Source organism: Grampus griseus (genome assembly GCF_964374135.1).
Source record: "Grampus griseus genome assembly, chromosome: 12".
Taxonomy (NCBI): Eukaryota; Metazoa; Chordata; class Mammalia; order Artiodactyla; family Delphinidae; genus Grampus; species Grampus griseus.
The window spans coordinates 22293561-22310276 of NC_139006.1; the positions used below are offsets into that span (position 1 = coordinate 22293561).

General features: G+C 51.8%; 1 protein-coding gene across 2 annotated transcripts; it reads right to left on the reverse strand.

The window, feature by feature from the left end:
- Window positions 1–734: 734 nt before the first annotated feature.
- On the reverse strand, window positions 735–16716 carry NIPSNAP1 (nipsnap homolog 1). 2 transcript variants are annotated; one of them, XM_082667607.1, is made up of 10 exons: window positions 16593–16716; window positions 8966–9093; window positions 8721–8766; window positions 8376–8470; window positions 5173–5243; window positions 4887–5027; window positions 4552–4583; window positions 4106–4200; window positions 2712–2795; window positions 735–1070 (listed from the first exon to the last, which is right to left on the reverse strand). In XM_082667607.1, exons 1-10 carry the CDS (start codon window positions 16688–16690, stop codon window positions 1006–1008), a joined length of 855 nt encoding a protein of 284 aa, XP_082523733.1. In that variant the 5' UTR covers window positions 16691–16716; the 3' UTR covers window positions 735–1005. The 2 variants fall into 2 exon arrangements, with proteins under 2 accessions (XP_082523733.1, XP_082523734.1); XM_082667608.1 differs by lacking the exon at window positions 16593–16716 and adding an exon at window positions 9127–9278 and having other exon boundaries at window positions 8966–9038.

The window sequence follows — 16716 nt, forward strand, 5'->3', positions numbered from 1 at the left end:
CCCAAAGTCACTGACCCCACTAAACACACCTGATGGCCCAGTGGAATGAGGGTTGGGCTGAGAGAATGTGAAGAGGGAGAAAAGGAATACGGGGTGAGGGAAATACGGGACCTAGTCCGTAGTTCTGCCTGCAGGAAGGCAATAGGGAGGGCAGAAGACACTCCCTGCACAGAAGGGCTGGAACAACTTGTTCAAGTTCTCAACCTCATTATGTGGGAAGAAAGAGATGCACCTCTCTCCAACTGTCTTGTATTAGGAACCCCTCCCCAAGTGGTCTTCTGTCATCTCTGTTCTATCTTCCCAATTCTGTATTCCAAATTCTTCAGTTCAAACCCAAGTTCTGAGTTCTAAGTTCTACCTTCTGGGTTCCTGTTCCATTCTGCTTCCCTCCCCCAGGTCCTTCCCAGCTCCCATCCCTTTTCCCAGCCTTTCTGGGTGGAATATGTGGATGTCCTGCTGACTTAGCTAACTTGAGGGTTTTCCCTTTTGCTTCTTGAGGAAGTTCTAGGCTTTTCTCCAGCAGAAGGGACTTGGCTCAGACTGTCCACCAAGTGGGTGGGCCAGTAGAGACCAGGGAATTCCTGAGAGCCTGGCCTGGTCTGACCTCCTCCCTTCCCACCCCACCTCTAACCAATGGACACACTACCTTTTGTACAACTTAAGCAAAGCTGAGGATTTCCATGGTGATGATTATGGACTGGTGGCCTTGAGATGAGGAATCTTAGGGGAAAATGTGAAAAGACACAAAAGGTTGCTGTTCTTCATTCAGAGAAATTAACAACTGCTTCCAGCAAGGGGAACGGGTGTGCGGGGAAGGTGGGAAGGGTCTGGACAGGGCTGCGAGTCCTCAGAACCCCATCATCCTTCAGCTCCCCCTTCTCTGAGCTGAGCACTACTCCCAAAGTCCACAGAGTCTGAGAGAAAACCAAGACATCAGGGCTGGGATCTCCTCTGTCCATGGCTACCCTGAGGGAGAGGTGGGAGGAGGTGGAGGCAGCGGCAGCATCACTGGAGAGGTGAGATCTTCAAAGGGATCATGATCCGAGACTCCATGTGTCGAACCAGGGGGACTGCAGAGAGAGAGGCAGAGGTCACGAGGGGGCTGAGGTGAGCCAACCGCCCAAAACTAGCCCCTGAAGGAAGAGGAGGCCTGGGATGCTGAGACAGGGAAACCCCACTGCTCTCCTGGAATGGCCCATGGAGAGCACCACATCTCCCAAACTGTGGGATATGAGGGGACTTAGGCTGTGATGAAAGGCAGCTTTTAAACTTTTTCATAATTGGGACTTCCCTGGTGGTGCAGTAGTTAAGAATCCGCCTGCCAATGCAGGCAACACGGGTTCGAGCCCTGGTCTGGGAAGATCCCACATGCCGTGGAGCAACTAAGCCCGTGCGCCACAACTACTGAGCCTGCGTGCTGCAACTACTGAAGCCCACATGCCTAGAGCCTGTCCTCCACAACAAGAGAAGCCACCACAATAAGAAGCCCGCGCACCACAACAAAGAGTAGCCCGCGCTCGCCGCAACTAGAGAAAGCCTGCACGCAGCAACGAAGACCCAACACAGCCATAAATAAATAAATAAATAAATTTATTTATTTATTAAATTTTTTTTCATAATTATGTATTTACTTCCTATGTATGTGAAAAAACAACCAGCATAGCTTAAAAGTGATTTCACAGATATTATTGCTTAGGACAAAGCTAGGTGAAGAACAAAGCAGGGGGATTTAAAGGAAGAGATCAAGAAAATAATTGTAGCAGAAGAAAATTGGCAGGACAAAAGCTGTGAGGGTGTCCTCAAGGGGCTAAAGTTTGAAAAACACTGATTTAGTTCAACTGACTCATTTTACAGGTGGGGACACTGCAGCTCAGAGTGGGTCATCCCAAGGTCACCCAGAAGGTCAGACTCTTTCCTCCTGCTCAGTGCAGTTAAACTTTACCATGCTTACAAATTACCTACAGTTCTCGTTCAAGTGCAGATCTTGATTCAGTGCGGGGAGGTAGGGGGTTGAGATTGGGCATTTCTAACAAGCTTCCAGGGGATGCTGACACTGTCATTTGGGACCACACTTGGAAGAGCGAGACTCCCGCTAACTCCTTCAGGAGATGCATTCTCCCACACACCAGCTGTTAAGTGTGGAAGCTCAGCTGTAAGTTCCTTAAGGGCAGGGCATTCTCTGCCTCCCAACTCCCGCCCACCACAGTCCCTGGTACACAGTGAGTGCTCACCCAGCACCTACTGACTCCAGGTGGTTCCCAGGGGTCCCTGCAAAGTGGCAAATGCTGTAGGCAAAAAACTTGCTCGAAAAAATTGACTGCGCGCCTCCTCTGCGCCAGAGTCTAGGCCAAGCACTTTTCATAAATTAGCTTCTCCAGCCCTCTGAGGGAGGCTTTCTCACCATTGCCACCTTACAGATTGAAAACAGCATCAGTGAGGTGAAGAACCAGGCCCAAGGTCACACTGTGTGCTCAACTACAACACTTCTCTGAGGCAGGGACCACCTGGCTGTGTTATTGTCCCTTAGGGCACTCACCCAGGACAGCCTGCATCCCGGGGAGCATGCCACCAGGACAGGAACCTACTAACTCATTGTCCTGAAAGTGAGTTCTCCATCACGAGAGGTAATCAAACAAGGTCAGATCTACTTGCAGAGGGGATTCCATCCTCAGATAGGGCTCTTGGCAGATGACCTCAGAGGAGGTGCTCACCTGTGTAGTAGACATTTTCGTCCCAGCCCCTCTTCCTCCAGGCAGCATTTCTGGTCTCCTCCCGAGACTGCAGGTCTTTATAGGCTGTGGGGGGAAGGCATAGGCTCATTCCTGAGGCACAGAGGATCTGAGCCTGTACCCAGCATAAGGCCCTCCTTCTGGTGCCCCAAACCCTGCCCTGCTGTCTCTTCCTCCCCGGATGCCTCCAACTGTTAGCAAACACTGTCTGCTTTGACAATCTCATCCAATCAGTACATTTCTTGTGTATTTCCAGCCCAGAACTCTCCCTTGAGCTCTAGACTCGATTATCCAGTGTTCACTTGACATTTCCACTCAGATGTGTCAGTGTCTCAAAGGTAACACTTCTAAGGACCAAAAGTACACTCCTGACTCTCCAACCTGCTCCTCCAAGGGTCTCAGTAAGCAATACAGAGCTGCTCAAACAGGAGTCTTGGTGTCCTGGGGTCCTCTCTCCCTCCCCCACCCCAGACAGACAATTCATCCACCAGTCCGATTGGTTCCACCTCCAGACCAAAGAATCTGTGGACTTCTCAGCATCCTCATTGTCACCACCTTAGGCCAGGCCACCATCCTCTCCCCCCTGAGCTACTATAACCATCTCCTGATGCCCCACATCCTCTCTCGCTCCCCTACAAAGTGCTCCCAACAAAGCACATGGCAGCCAGAGGAACCATTAGAACACAAATCAGGTCATTTCATGCTGCTTGAAACGCTGCAGCAGTCGCCCGCTGAAGTTAGAATAAATCCCAGGAATTCCCTGATGGTCCAGTGGTTAGGACTCTACACTTCCAGTGCAGGGGGATCAGGTTCGATCTCTGGTTGGGGAACTAAGATCCCTCAAGTCTCGCGGTGCAGCCAAAAAAAAAAAAAAAAGGAGAAAAAGAAAAAGAATAAATCCCAACTCATCTCATCCCCATGGCCTGCAAGACCTAGTCTAACCTGGTCGATCCACATCTTCCCGCTCTCTTCCCCACTCCCTCCACACAGGCCTCCTTTGCACTCCTCAAAACCCTGAAGGCCTTTCCCCGCCGCAGGGCCTTTGCACGTGTTGTTCCCTCTACTTGGAATACCCTTCCCTGGCAATTCACAGCTGACTCCTCATCCTTTAGCTGAGCTTACATTTCACCTCCTTAGAGAGGCGTTCTAGTCTATCAAGCCAATGAAACTTCCCATATTTTTCTTCATTATTTCTCCCTCTCTCTTTATGATTTGTAATAATCTGAAATTATCTTTTTTGTTACTTTATGTCTGAGGTGGTATCTCCCTCTGCTGGAATGTAAGCTCCACAAGGGCCCTAATGTATTCGCATTGTTGACATGGACTGAGAGTAGAGAAAGGGGGCCACAGAGGGTCCTGGAGGGTCCCCAGCCTACCCCAGAGATGGTGCACAACGTATAGCTCTCCTATCTGCGAGAAGAAGCCGCCCACTGCCTCCTGGTTCTCCTGCCGGTACTTGATGGCCCGAGCCCTGGGGATGGCAGAAAAGTGTGGGGCAGAGGCCAGGGCCGGTGCAAAGGGCCCTCCGGGGTGTTCCCAGGCTGGTTTCTCAGTTACACATCAAGGGAGGAACCTGAGGTAGGGCCCTTGGCTCTCAGAAATGATCAGGGACCAGGGTGACGGAGGTGCAGCCGCTGGCTGGGTGTTCTACCACAGTGGTCTAGAGAATCCTCACCCCCCTGGTTGGATCATCACCATCTCCTGGAGATGGCATGGAGGATGACGGGTTCCCTGCTACAGGGCCCTGGGAAAGGTGGTCCACCAGGGGCCTTGATGGGGCAGGTGGGCAGGGTACCCCCAGCTCCCCAGAACCAGCACTCACCAGTTGTTCCCCCATTCGATCATGGTTCCCGGCTGAAAGAGAACCAGAGCAGAGGAGGCGAATGAGCCCCCTTCTGGTACTTCAAGCATCACTGTTGGGTGGGGATGGGAAACTGTCACGTTTCTGCAGCTCCTGGGGCCGCTTCACCTTATTCATGGGGCCCTGACTCACGCCTGGGTGTGCACGTGTGCACACATGCACACACACCTCTGTTCTGGGGCCAGAAGCCCCAATCTAGGTGCTGGGGCACCAGGCCCGCCCACCTCAGGGTACCAGGAAAGCAGCGCTGCTGCAGGAGGGGTGGGAGACAGGCGGGGAGCTGGCGGGGGAAGCACCTTGAGCTTGTACGTCCTCAGCTCGTAGATGTTGGGGCCGTCTCTAGGCTGTGGCTCGTTCCAGAAGCTGAACTCGAGGAGCAGCTGGTTCCTCCTGGACAGCAGCATCTGGCTCCGCTCCTTTCGGAACTCTAGGTACTCCTGCGGGCATGGTGGTTTGGGCACGGCAGCCAGGAAGTGCCCCGGCCCCATCGGTGTGTCCCACAGGGTGACGGAGGCAGCCCCCAGCACAGGGCTGAGCCAGAACCAGCATCTGGAGAGGTTTGCCGAGTGTATGCCAACATACCTTGTTGTTTTTGAGCTTGTTCATGCAGTCCATGAGGGCTGGGTAGCCACCTGAGAATCGCCACAGGTGCACTGTTGGGAGGCAGGGAGGACGGTACAGGTCAGGGGGCTGCGGGGACCCTGCCCTGCTTACCCCGAGGCTGGTTAGGTGTGTATGTAAAAGGGGAGGCTCCAGTCTGGTTCCCTATAGCACCAGGACTCTCTGAGTTCCCTCTGCCTTGGTGCGGGCAGCTCTAGGCAGGCGGAAAAGCCAGACACAAGACCCGGAGACCTAGGTTTGAGGTGCAGCTTTGCCAGGTGGCCTTTGACCCCTCTAGGACTCAATGTCCTCATCTTGAAAATGAGAATAACGCTCCCACCCAAACTTCTTTAAGTAGCAACAAGAGGATCAGACATGAACTTGTACCCTAGGAGCTGCGCATGCGTAAAGCAGACCACCAGGCCTGTGGGGGACAGGCTGGGCCAGAGGAAGGGGTAGGTCTGATGGGCAGAGATGGATGACTCCAAAACACTGAATTAAAGGAAAAAAGCTAAGGAACAGAACAGCATGTGAGGTATGGTACCACGTGTGTTTAGAGGGGGAAGAACATATCCAGAGATGCTGGTCTATGTACCACCTCTTGATGGAGAGCCATCGAGATTGTGACAGGAAATGCCCTTGGGGCAAAGAACTGAGGCCTGGGGTTCACAGGCAGGAGGGAGGCTTACTTTTCGTTGCAAACTCTTTGTACCGTTTGCATATTTTATCACCGTCTCTGTACTGGGTTAAATAGTGTCCTCCACCTCCACCCCCAAATTCATGCCAACCCAGAACCTCAGAATGTGACTTTATTTGAAATAGGGTCTTTCTAGTGGTAGTCAAGCTAAGATGAGGTCATATTGGGTTGGCCCTAACTTCAATGACTGATGTCCTTATAAGAAGAGGGAGACTTGGACACAGAGGGCAACACCACGTGAAGACAGACACCCAGGGAGAACACCACGTGACTAAGGAGGCAGAGATTGGAGCAATGCATCTGTGAGCCAAGGAGTGCCAAGGATTTCCGGCCACCACTAGAAGCTGGAAAAGGCAAGAAAAGATTCTCCCCTAGAGCCTTTGGAGGGAGCATGCCCCTACCGACACCTTGATTTCAGACTTCTGGACTCCAGAACTTGAGAGAATAGATTTCTGTTGTTTTAAGCCCACCAGTAGTTGGTACTTTTTACAGCAGCCCCAGGAAAACCCTGATACACCTTCCAGTAATAAAGAAACCTAGTCTGTGTGCAAGAGAAGGAACAGTCTTGTCATGCTTGGGAGCATGGCTGGGGCCAAGGGAGCAAGGTCCCTAAAAGGTCAATCGGGCAGGCTAAGGCTGAGAGCATTTGGCTGGCCAGTGGCTTGGCATTTCAGACTCTTGTTACTTATCCCCAGCTGGTCGCTCACCTGCCTTTTGACTCCATCTCTGCCTTGATTTTCCCATCTGCAAAATGGTCTGACCCTATGGTTTAAAGGCCTCTTTCCCAAGGGAAACAGCAAAAGTACTGTATGGATGGCAGTCTATTAAGACCAGGAATGCTGACCTGTGGAAGAAGCATTAGCCTAATTCTAGGGACCAAGAGGTAAAAGTTACAAAGAGGGCATCCAAGGCCCATGAGAAAAAAGAATTTTCTAACAATGATAGTGGACGATGGATTGGAGGTTTTTTACAAAAAACCCGAATCTACAAATTCATTAAAATGTAGATTCCTGAGCCCTACTCCCAGGGGGTGGCTCAGTGGATCTGCTCCCCAGATGATTCTACATAGGGGACAACCCCTCAAGATACACAAAATACAGGGCATGCTTTAAAATTCACGCTCCCATTCCTCAAAGTTCATTTCTCAATTAACAGATACTTAGAAGAATCCAAGAAGTACTGCTGGAACTGATTAGGTTGTACCTAAAATGGGGAAACTGTAGGGGCTGGAACGGAAGACAGCTTTTCTCCTACCCCACTATTAATGTGTCAGTGACTGTTACTGAAATAGAATATATGATTAAGAGAATCTACCTAACTGCAGATCACAGATTTAAAAAACAAACAAACAAAACACATACAATTATCAGGGTAGTTGAAGGATGAGATAAGTTGGCTTGTGTGGTAGTGAGCTCCCCATAGCTGTGAGTGTTCAAGGGAAGCATAGAGGACCCTCTATCAAGGCTGCACCAGAGGAGCTCCCTGTGCTGTACGCAGTCTAATCAGCACTGTCCAAAAGGACTTCCTACTATGATGGAAAAGTTCTACAGCTGTGCCATCCAAGACGGTAGCCACGAGCCACATATTTCTATCAATGGGCACTTGAAATGTGGCTAGTGTGACTGAGGAACTGAATTTTTCATTTTATTTAACTTTACTCAATTTAAATTTAAGTAGCTACATGTGGTTAGTGGTTACTTTCCTGGACAGTGCAGATCTAAATGCCAAGGCCCCTGTAAGTGGCTGGGATGCTGTGAGTGAACCAAATGCATGTGTGGGTCCTCACAGCTGGTGCCAACTGAGGTGGGCATGTTGGGGTGGGATGGGGCATGCTTGGGGTACCGCTGGGAAGCTGTAAGGAACCAGCTCAGACAAGAGTCCCTTTTATTCCACAAATATGTACGGCATACCAGGGGTTCAGTGGTGAAGAAAGGCAGGGCCCCCGCCCGCTTGGAACTCACCACCTCCACGGGGAGACAGACAGAACAGGGCACATGATCAGGGCTGTGAAGAGGCAAGTCCTGGGGGCTGGGGAGCCAGGAGAGGTGCCTCACCCAGCTGGGGTGGAGGGAATCAGGGGAGGCTTCCAGGAGGAGGTGATGTCTACACCAAAATAAAAGGTGAGTAGAGGAGTGAGCCAAGTAGAGGAGGCAAAGGAGAAAGAATGCTTCAGGCTGACGAAACAGCATGAACAAGAGCATGGAACTAGAGGGAAAAACTATCCATCTGAAGAACAGAAAAGAGTCCTGGGTGGGATCGTGCAGCGAGCAGCAGGACATGGCGAGACAAGGCTTGACGCTGGGCAGGGAAGGGCTCGAGAGCCTCGTGGGGCACCCCAAGGGCAGAGGGAGCCGCCACAGATGTTTGGGCAGGAGAGTGAGCTGACGGGGGCTGCACTTAGAAAGATCCCTCTGGGTGCCGCTGCAGAGGGAGTGGAGGGCAGCCACCTGGGCTGGGCAGCAGTGGCGCTGGGGGGTGGGCAGCTCACCTGCCTGGTCCTGTTCCCCGTACCATGTGTTCCAGTTGCCCACGAGTGAGCAGGGGTAATCCTCATCCAGGTGCAGCTTGGGCAGCACAGCCTCCCTGTGGGAGGGGCACAGAGAAGGGGGAGGGCTCACACCAGCCACCAGAGCCCCTGAGATGAGGCTTCCAACTCAGGCCCGCAAAGTTGGGCCTCAGTCTCCCCATCTCTAAGATGCAGAGGCTGCACGAGAGGATGTGTGGCTCTGAAATCTATACCCCCCTGGATTTCTGCATGGAGAACAGGGCTTGCATAGAGGTCCCCACCCAAGCAGGGACTGGGACACGAGGGTTAGGGTTAGGGTCAGCTCACGTCAGGCTGTTGTAGGCATCCAGATACTCGGGCTTCACATTGTGAACTGCAACAGAGGATAGAGAGCAGGAGGTGAAGCGAGGGGGAGCGGGGTGTCTGTGGGGAGCTGTGCTGGGGGTAGCCCCACAGGGTGTGGGCTTCCAGGACAGCTTGGGATGTCCCAGACCCTCTCAAGTCCCAGCCAGAGCCTTGCAGGCCCCCAGAGGCCCTGGGAGGGCGGGCTGGCCAACTCAGCAGCCACTCACACTGGATCTTGTAGAGGTTGCTGGTCTCCTTCTTGGACAGCAGGGTGGAGTGGGCGTCCTTCCGGGGATCCACCTTGTGTACGAACAGAGAACGGAACCAGCTGCCTTCATTGTCCTTGGAATAGAAGCTGCGGGACAGAGTTCAGGGGGGACCTGCTTACATCTGCTCGGACGCCTTGCTCCCCAATGCTACTGACACACATTTCTGGGAATGAAGCCACGGAATCCCATGGCAGCTCCAGAAGATGTCATATCATTGGAGCCAGCTGAGCACAGCTGGTCCTTTCTACAGAGATCCTGGCTCCCCAGTTCGCTTCTTGAAGCTCTGCGGAGGCTCAGGAGGCCAGGAGAGGCAGCCCCACCTCCCGCCTCTCTCTCCAGCCTCCCTGCCTCCAATTCACCCCTTTCCAAGAGGTCGTCCACTTGGACCACACAACTGCATCCCTTGCCAAGAGGATCAACCCCGCACCCATCTTGCCTGATGTCCAAAGCCCATGACAGCCCAACCTACCTTGGCAGCCTCCCATCCTGTCCATCCCCAACCTGCGTATCCCGCTCTCCAGCTATGTTTCTCCCTGAACCAACCAGGCTCTTTCACTCTGTGCTTTCTTTGCAATTTCTGTCCCCTCTGACAAGAGGGCTGCACTCACCGTCCTCCCTGGTGCTCACACTACACCTGGCCTGTGCCCAATCCCAGCCCCACAAATGGAGAGCCCAAGACAAGCACACTTTGTCCTTGAGGAGGTCACAGTCTGCTGGGAGAAGTGGACCTTGGAACACAGTTACAGCCAGAGGTCTCTGGGAGAGCCCAGATGTGTTAGCCTGAACTTGGCCTCTGGAAGTCTGGGCTGGCTCTCCAGAGGAGGTGATCTGGCCAGTCTCCAAATCTCCAGGGCTGATTTGGCAGATAAAGGCAGGTAGAGGGGGTCAAAGGCATCACAAGGCAAGATTCATTCACTCATCCAGCCAACACTTAACTGACAAATATCTGCCCTGTGCACATTGCTGTGTTGCTGTGAGAATGAATGAATGAATGACGTGCCTTGTTCAGAGCAGGGGGACCAACCACCAGGTCCTGCCAGATCATAACTGCACTCCCCACACAAGGTCCCAGCAGGGGTGGGGATTACTTTTAGGCTGCCAAATGTGGTAAATCATCTTACTTAACAGCAGTGGTGCAGCTTGTAGCCAGGCCTGAAACACTAGCCTCCCGCTGGATGATTTCTAGCCAAGGAGCCTGGCAGTGGGGGCCCCATCAGCAAGTCCTCTCCTTTTTCAAGCCTCTTCTGTGGCTAGGATAAACGTTTTGTAAATCAAAGTATTGCTTTTTTCCAAAATATGGAGCAAGTACTGGGACTGATAAAATTTAAAAAGCATCTTAAAGTGGTGAAATATTTGTATAAGCATAGAGAAAGATAAGTAACAATCTGTCCCAGACTGCTTTTTGTTGCTTGCTTGGTTGGTTGGTTGGTTTTTGGCCACGCCAAGCAGCCTGCGGGATCCTAGTTCCCCGACCAGGGAATGAACCCGGGCCACAGCAGTGAAAGTGCCGAGTCCCAACCACTGAACTGCCCAGGAAATCCCAGTCCCAAACTGTTAATACTGCTTACCTGGGAGAGGGAAGAGGAAGATGGTTAAACTTTTCGTTATTCATTATAATTTTTTGTAAAGGTAAAAAAAACTGTTTAAAGTATTTCCAAATTCATAGGCTTTCTATCATTTTGTGTGTATTTGCTTCATTAACAAAAAACAGACAGTTATCGTCAGATGGTCGATGTAGACTGTGAAAAATTTGGGACCAGAATAAGGGAGCCTCACTATGGCTAACGTTGGCTGAGGATATCCTCTGTGCCAGGGACCTGTGATCAGCTTAACGTGATCCCGCTGAATCTATGTAAGGATATCATAATGTTGATATTATTAATGCCCCCATTTTCAAGATGAGAAAGTAGAAGGTCGGAGGTGGGAGGGTTAAGAAACTTGTCCCCAGGTCACATAGCAAATCAGGGACAGAGAGCTCAGGAAAGAACCCAGATCTCTTTCCTCTATAGTCAGCCCCACCTCAGATCTGGCACCAACCTGGGGAACTAGCATCAGGTAGATACTGTGAAGAACCAGGTGTTTTTAACAAAGCCACGGCAGAGGGACCTGACCTTTGGTCTGAATGTAGAGAGGCTGCTTCCGCTGGAAGGGGTGGTGACAGGGAGGGCAGCCACTCCTACTATTTGTCAACCAAGACCTTTGCTCCAGGACTGGGCTTTGAGTAATTTATTAACATCAGCACTGACCAAGATAAACAGCCAAGTGGCCAGCCCTGAAGAGACAGCCTGGGACCCCGGGGGCTGGGGAGTGAGGGGGTCCAGGAGCTCTGATGGGCTCCCATCTCCTCCCACCACTGTCTAATCTTTCCTGCCTCTGGGTCTCCGTTTCCCCATGTGTCAAAAGAGCAGGGTAGAGCAGCCTATCTCTAAGGATCTTTTCTACAAGTCCCAAGAATATCCCAGGGCAGGGTCTGAACTTGAAGCTAGCATCCGAGGGTTCACATTTTCAAGAGTTCAAATTTCACTTTCTCAATGAAATCACAACATTCTCCTGTCCCTGAACTCCCCAACTCTTCTCACCCTGCTCTCTATTTTTCTGTAGCTCCTTCTAACACGTTATAGAATGTTTTTGTTTATTATGTGCCTTGTTTATTGTCTCCCACTAGAAGCAGAGCCCCAGGAGGATAGGGAGCTTGTCTGTCTCGTGTATCCCTGCTGTATCCCCAGTGCCTGGAAAAGTGTTGGGGATGTGGCACATGCTCAGACCACGTTTGGGGAATGAGTGCAGGCGTGTGGGGGGACACGGGTGCATGAAAATGATGAAATCTGAGAGGTAAGAAAGGAGAGAAAGTGTGGACCTTGGCTCAGAGTGTGGACTCGGGACTCAGGGGCCCTTTCCATCCCCACCACCACCAGCAGAATTAGTGCTTAAGAACACAGGTTCTGGACAAATCCAGGACTAATCCCAGCCCAGCGTCATCTCTCTGAGACTCATTTACCTCATCCATAAAATAACAGCAATAGGATTGCCTTGTAGAGAATGGGGCAGACACGGCAGTGCAGCTAATATCACTCTTCCTACCTAACTTCCTAACTGAGCTCCTGCCTCCCATTCTTTCCCTTTTTTCCTAACCTGACCATCAATTTTGTAATGCACCATGGTTGTGATGCTATTCGTCCACTTGAAAATCTTCTATGGATCCCTAGTGCCCATAAAACAAGGCTGGATGTCTCCACTTGGGATTCTAGCTCTAATCTATTTTGCCAAGCTTTCCAGAGTCAGTTCTCCTTTTTTTTTTATTTTTAATTTTTATTTGTTTATTTTTTTGGCCGCCCCACGCAGCATGTGGGATCTTAGCTCCACGACCGACCGGGGACTGAACCCATGCCCCCAGCAGTGGAAGTGCAGAGTCTTAACCACTGGACTCCCGGAGAAGTCCCCAATTCCCTCTTAAATTTGGTGACCACAGAGCCAAGATTCCCTATCGTTAGCAACACCTGAGAACGTGTTAGAAGTTTTCAGACCCCATCCCAGACCTACTGCAACAGAAACTCTGGGGGTGGGCCTAGCAATCTGGGTTTTAACAAGCCTGCCAAGGGATTCTGATGCACACTCAGGCCCGAAAATCACTGCTCTAAGGCAGTCCCAACTTACTTTCTTTCCTTCTTTTCTTCATGTAATCTCAGTAAATCATCCCAGAAACACCAAAGAGTCTGGTATCTAAACTATATTAAGAATGTATTAAGGTGGGGCTTCCCTGGTGGTGCAGTATTAAGAACCCGCCTGCCAATGCAGAGGACACGGGTTCGAGCCCTGGTCCAGGAAGATTCCACATGCTACGGAGCAACTAAGCCCGTGTGCCACAACTACTGAGCCTGTGCTCTAGAGCCTGAGAGCCACAACTACTGAGCCCTCATGCCACAACTACTGAAGTCTGCGCGCCTAGAGCCCAAGCTCTGCAACAAAGAGAAGCCACTGCAATAAGCCCTCGCACCGCAATGAAGAGCAGCCCCCCGCTCGCCGCGACTAGAGAAAGCCCGCGCGCAGCAATGAAGACCCAATGCAGCCAAAAAATAAAATAAATTATATAAATTAAAAAAAGAAAAAGAAGAACACCCCTTAGGACTAGAAAAACCAGTTCAACCCTTTCCATAAACACATCTCTCCTGGGACTTCCCTGGAGGTCCAGTGGTTAAGACTCTGTGCTTCAGGGAGCTCAGCTGGGTGCTCTGTGATGACCTAGATGGGTGGGATGGCTGGGGGGCTGGAGGGGGGGCAGGGAGGGAGGTCCAAGAAGGAGGGGATATATGTATACATATAGCTGATTCACTTCACTGTACAGTAGAAACTAACACAATATTGTAAAGCAATTATACTCCAATTAAAAAAAAAAAAAAAAGACTGTGCTTCCACTGCAGGGGGCACAGGTTAGATCCCTGGTCAGGGGAACTAAAATCCCACATGTGGGGCTCGGCCAAAAAAAAAACCTCTCCTATTTCGCCCTCAGCCCCTCCATCATTTTCATGTGAATATGTCTCGTCTCCCCAGCCACACCGGAAGCCCAGAGCTGATGGTGTCCACCCCTCAAGGTATCAGCACAATGCTTTTAGCATGGGAGTTGCTCAGTAAATATCTGTCCCAGATGAGAACTTCTGAGACACATTTGCACTCTCAATAGGGATCAACGATCTGGTGCCTCACCACATGAAAATGCTCTGGAATGTTCTAGATTGATATGCTAGGAAGTTTGGCTCTGTGCACATTCCTGAAACACTCTTCTGTTTTGAGTTGGCTGAAAGGGGCCACAGGACTTTCCTGGTGGCGCACTGGTTAAGAATCTGCCTGCCAATGCAGGGGACACTGGTTTGATCCCTGGTCTAAGAAGATCCCACATGCCGCGGAGCAATTAAGCCTGTGCGCCACAACTACTAAGCCTGTGAGCCACAACTACTGAGCTCATGTGCCACAACTACTGAGGCCCACGTGCCTAGAGCTTGTGCTCCACAACAAGAGAAGCCACGGCAATAAGAAGCCCATGCACCACAATGAAGAGTAGCCCCTGCTTGCCACAACTAGAGAGGGCCCACACGCAGCAACGAAGACCCAACACAGCCAAAAATAAATAAATTAATTAATTAATTAAAAAAAAAAAGAATCCACCTGCCAATGCAGGGGACACGGGTTTGAGCCTTGGTCCGGGAAGATTCCACATGCCGTGGAGCAACTAAGTCTGTGTACCACAACTACTGAGCCCGCGTGCCACAACTACTGAAGCCCATGTGCCCTAGAGCCTGTGCGCCGCAACTACTGAGCCCACCTGCTGCAACTACCGAAGCCCGTGTGCCTAGAGCCTGTGCTCCACAACAAGAGGAGACATGGTAATGAGAAGTCCGCGCACTGCAACGAAGAGCAGCCCCCGCTCGCCACAACTAGAGAAAGCCAGTGCGTAGCAATGAAGACCCAATGCAGCCAAAAATAATAAATTGAAAAAAAAAGGGGCCACATTTCTGCTTATTGTTCCTGAAGTGTGTCTTTAGAAGACAAACTGGAAGAACTAAAGTTCTGTTAACGAGAGCATTACTGATGCAGCGGTAGCAACTGCTGTGTACTGAGCACTTTCTATGTGCTGAGAACAGATCCTCACAATATGTTCTTGAGAAAAATGAGGCTCAAAAACAAAATAGAGAAAAATGAGGCTCAGAGATGTACCAGGCCTTATTCGAGAACAATTACTCAATGGCCAAGAGGATTCCAATCCAGGTCTATCCGATTTCAAAGCCCACACGGTGTCTATACCCCAGTGGCCCCCAAAGCTCAGAGGCCAGAGGGCCCCTCTAGTGACTCCAGAGAGATACGGGGCAGATGGAGGGTCGGCAGGATTCCCAGGTATCCAAGGTGGGATCAGGGAGTAAGTAACTTTGAAGCAGTCCTTTAGGGACTTGATAAGTATTAATCCAAGTACCTGCACAGCAATCCTACGAAAAACACGAGGCAGGGATCTCCATTCCCACTTTACAGAGAAGGAAACCAAGGATCCCAGAGGTTCAGTGCCCCATCCAAGGTTAAGGAGTGGATAAGGGAGGAGCAGCAGGCTGCCTTAATGTCCCATGCTCCTTTTGTGGCCTCTGGCTATTCGCCACACAAATGGCTTTACCACCAACCAATTTTGTAACCCTGGGGCAGTGTGGTCCCACCCACAGCTTCCATTTCCTTATCTGGAAAACAAGGGGCTCACAGGAGGTGATCTCCCCAAAGCCCCTTCAGCCCTGACATCTTCGGGGCTCATGAAGAAATTGCTTGAGACACAGGTTTGGGCAAGGGGCAACATTTGCAGCAAATTCATCAGCGGCTGGGTACGTCGCACACATGGCCTTGTTAATCCTCAACAACTCTATGAAATACATCCTACTTTATCACCCCCATTTTACAGATTAGGAATCTGAGACTTCAAGAGGCCAAATGACTCATGCAAGGTCACCCCACTGAAAAAGGCTGAGTTAGATGTGCTGGTGCCCGGCAAACTCTAGGTAGGCTCTCTCCATGTTATCAGCTTTCTCCCCAATTACTGGTCAGTCAGGTTGGGGGCACATACCTGGCTCCTCTTTCCCAGCCTCCCCTGACCCCCACTGCACAGCACTCTAGATCATCTCACAGCAAAGCCTAACAGAACTCAGCAGCTTCATGCCTGCGCTGCTGGGCAGCACAGACCCCTCCTTTCCACAGGTGGGGGGACAGGTGTCCTCACTTCTTTGGCCAATGTTCTTGAGCATACACTGTTGTGAGCCCTGTGCCAGGGGCTGGGGAAACAGAAATATGAGGTGATGCTCTAGTGGCAGGGACAGGCAAGTGTGTACAGGGTGGTAAGAGCAGAGATGGGGGAAGTATAGGGTACTAGAAACGGAGTCAGGGAGGCCCAGCCCTGCCTCAGCCCAGAGCAGGGACCAAACAAAAGCCCAGGCCCAGCCCATGGCCCAGCCAGCCTCCCTCTCCCAGGAGGCCACCAGTTGTGGTGCAAAGAGCACAGGGGTGTCAGGAGGCCTGGGTCCAGACCCAGTGCCGCCACAGGATGGCAGGGGGAGTGACCTTGGGCAACTCACATCCTTTCTCAGGCCTCCTTTGCCCCACTTCTACTGTTCAGGGTTGGGGAGCAAAGGATCTGTGCAGCCACGGCCTTTAGGGATCTCCCATTTGCTCCCCATATCTCTTACCCCCAGAACTTCCGGAAGGAGGTGCTGCCTCTCTTCGAAGCCCCCAGGGGGACTATCTCACAATCACCGCAAAGGCCTGGGAAGGGGCCACTCCTCCTGCCCTCTGACAGCTCCCACTCCCCAGGACCCAGGACCCGCCCCTCTCATTCACCCTACCCTTCATTCTTAGCCCAGAGCCAGGCACCCAACAGGACAAAGACCCTGCCCATACCTTTCCCACCTCCCCCGTTCTTTGACCAGACCTCCTCCCCATGGCTCCACTTCTAACCACTAGATTACAAGCCCGAGTCTCTGCCCATCCCCCAAGCCCAGACCCTGGCCCCCACGCGTGCACCCCCCACGCGCGCCGTCCCCGCCTGGCCCGGCCCGGCTCATACCGCGCTGCAGCCACAGCCGCAACGTCCCGGCCCCCGGGCCCCGGGCGCCCCAGCAGCCGCCGAGCCGCCGCAGAGATGCTGCACAGACGCGGAGCCATGTTGGAGCGCTGCTGATTGGAGGAAG